The sequence below is a fragment of the Aplysia californica genome, unplaced genomic scaffold, assembly GCF_000002075.1.
Source record: "Aplysia californica isolate F4 #8 unplaced genomic scaffold, AplCal3.0 scaffold00060, whole genome shotgun sequence".
NCBI classification, from domain to species: domain Eukaryota; kingdom Metazoa; phylum Mollusca; class Gastropoda; order Aplysiida; family Aplysiidae; genus Aplysia; species Aplysia californica.
The window spans coordinates 1507874-1510694 of NW_004797330.1; the positions used below are offsets into that span (position 1 = coordinate 1507874).

At 39.7% G+C, this 2821-nt stretch overlaps 1 protein-coding gene across 1 annotated transcript in view; it reads left to right on the plus strand.

Annotated features, from left to right (window-relative positions):
- LOC101858610 (beta,beta-carotene 15,15'-dioxygenase) overlaps positions 1-2821 on the plus strand; it is a gene marked incomplete in the record, with an annotated part of 14262 nt that overhangs the window by 1154 nt on the left and 10287 nt on the right. The window contains 2 exon segments of the mRNA XM_013079700.2: positions 1248-1355; positions 2393-2648. Coding sequence (XP_012935154.2) covers positions 1253-1355; positions 2393-2648 — 359 coding nt within the window.

A 2821-nucleotide genomic window follows, 5' to 3' on the forward strand; every position in this document is an offset into this window, starting at 1 on the left:
ACACACACACACACACGCACACACACACACACACACACATACACACACACACACACACACACACACATAAACGCACACACATACATGCATGCAGTGGAGTCCGCGTAAATCAAAATGTGCGGGATCTCCGGGTTTTCCTCGGTTTAACGGTGTTTTCGGTTTTGAGAGGGCTGTTTAAATAGAAACGATTGTTGACTGCGTAGTAATCAGAAAGTCACAATGCCATTATGTACTCTTACATGGCTGCTCTATGTGCTTGTTTTTTTTCCTTGACTTTTTAACCGCCCTTTTATCAGGTCATGGCAATTTTTTATATTGACTCCTGGCCTTGACAGGCTATCTGGTTCTTTGTCTCACTTTGATTACCCTTTCAAACATGTCAGCCTTCACCCTTGCCCAAGTTATAGCTATTTTTAAAAAAAATGATACAATAAAAACTATTGGAACAAATTAGATGCAGTTTTCTTTTTCTGTCTGAGCATTTCTTTCTTTCTTTTGTTGTAATTTTATCTTCTGGTAGCTCTCAGTCTTTTTTTGGTTAACTATTCAATATAATCTACCCCCAAACTGTCAAGCTCCAATGGTTGTTGGGTGAAAAATGGCTCAGACTCAAGTGAACTAGAACAGTAAAAAAGCCCAATGCCAGTGATGTCATGAAACTCACAGCGTACCGTTACGTGCTCATAAGCAGGGTATATGGGAACTTAATTCGCTGAGACAATAAGCCATGACCAACCGAAGGTCGAGCGATAGACGCACATTTGCTGTCCTTGCGTCACTAGTCCACAATACAGTGGGTAGACTTATTGATGTGTGTGATAAACGCAGGCCGACAGTTCTCTGGCGATCCTTCCCTCTAGCCCGAAATCGACACACACGCGTACTCGCATCTCTGTCTCCTCTTTTGCTATCTTGAAGCGTGTAAGACTTCATGGGTTTCCTTACCTGAAGATTGTTAGTGAAGGTTTAGTCGACATAACCCTTGAGATTCTTTTCGGTTTAGAAATCTGAGCGGTTCGGCTTATCGGCAGTTTTCTAGGAGACAAGAAACAAATAAGGGATTTGACATCATTGATTTTTCCGATTAACAGTGTTTAGTTTACGCGGACTCCTTTTATATGCTTCAATGAAAAATTTATGATACACCTTTTAATAATTGCAGTGACTTAGTGTTCATTTAGAAAGGTTGAATTCTGAATATTGTGATGTTTTATTCTTTAATCTTATATACATTTTTCTTTTCTTAGACAAAATGGGAAACCAAAATAGTTCTCCGCAAGTGGACAAATGGCCTCAGTATTTTGATTTGGATCGCTCTGCAGACATGAAAGAGCCAGTCAAGGCCGAAGTATCAGGTCAGTATTTTAGTACCAGCCATGGGACTTGATATCAAGAACGGACTTTAGACACAAAAAGCCAGCAAATAAGTATTACAGCATGTTTTTAGATTGAGAGCCCTATGTTAAATACAGGGTGTCCCATAGGTACGGACACTAAGGTAAAACTTTGTTATAAAGTAGAGAATGATGAGCTGAGAGGTTTTGAACCCGGAGGTTGTGTGTTGAATAGAGAGTATGTCGTAGATCTAATACTGGACTTGTAACTGTAAGTGTTGCACGCCCCTATCCACACAATTTAGCTCATTCAGGAAGCTGGCTAATTCAGCCCTTACGATCAAGGCCAAGCCGGGCTAAGTGAGTGGGATACGGCCCCTCATCAGCAGACAGAGATACTCGCTTTAAAGAAAAACCAAACAAAAACAAAAATACCAATAAACAAAACAAAAAAACAAAACAAAAGAAAATAAAACAACACACACACACACACACACACACACACACACACACACACACACACACACACACACACACACACACACACACACACACACACACACAAAAACTTCCCTGCTCGGGAATCGAACTGATGTCTTCAGCAATTTGCAGCACAATACGTTCATTTGACAAAAATGAGCATATTGAGCTTAATATGTTACTGCTTTGAGAGATTTTTTAAAAAAAAAGCTCAATTCCTCTTTCTTTTGAATATTTCTAGTCGCTCGTATTGCTCTCATACTACCCTCATATTGTCTTTCTTTGTGTTACCACCTTCATATAACGCTCATATTACTCTCATTACCTTCGTATTGCTCTCATATTGTTTCACCTTAGGATACCTTTTCAGATCCCTCCTCTTGAACTCATATTCATCTCACATTGCCCCAATAGTATGGCATTCCCTCATATCATCCACATATTGGCCTCTAATTACGACCATGTTACCTTTATACTATCCTCACCTCATCCTCACTTTCTTGTCGTATTACCGTTAATACAGTGCACATTGTTACAATTATTGGTGATACGTTTCGTCTGTGCACATGTGTCGACAGGATCATTTCCAAAATGGCTGTCGGGTTCACTATACAGGAACGGAAGTGGTCTCTATCAAATCGGAGAGTCAAGGTTCAACCACCTGTTTGAGGGCTTCTCTGTGATTCATCGATGGTCAATCAAGGACGGAGAGGTCACTTTAAGGACATCTATTCTGGACTCTGATTCGTACAAAAAATCTGTAAAATACGAGAGATTGGTTGGACAACATTTCGCCTCCACTTTTCCTGACCCATGCAAAAGTACTTTTGATAAGTGAGTACAGAGGTGAATAATAATGATAAAAATGGATTTTGTTTTTTTCGGACATTTCAATTCCATGAGAGCTTAGTGTCCTTTACAGCAACGATTACGCCCTTATTAATCAATAGGAAAAGAACAATTATGAGTACTCATGGTCTTTTTACCTTTCTCTTTCATCCTCTCTC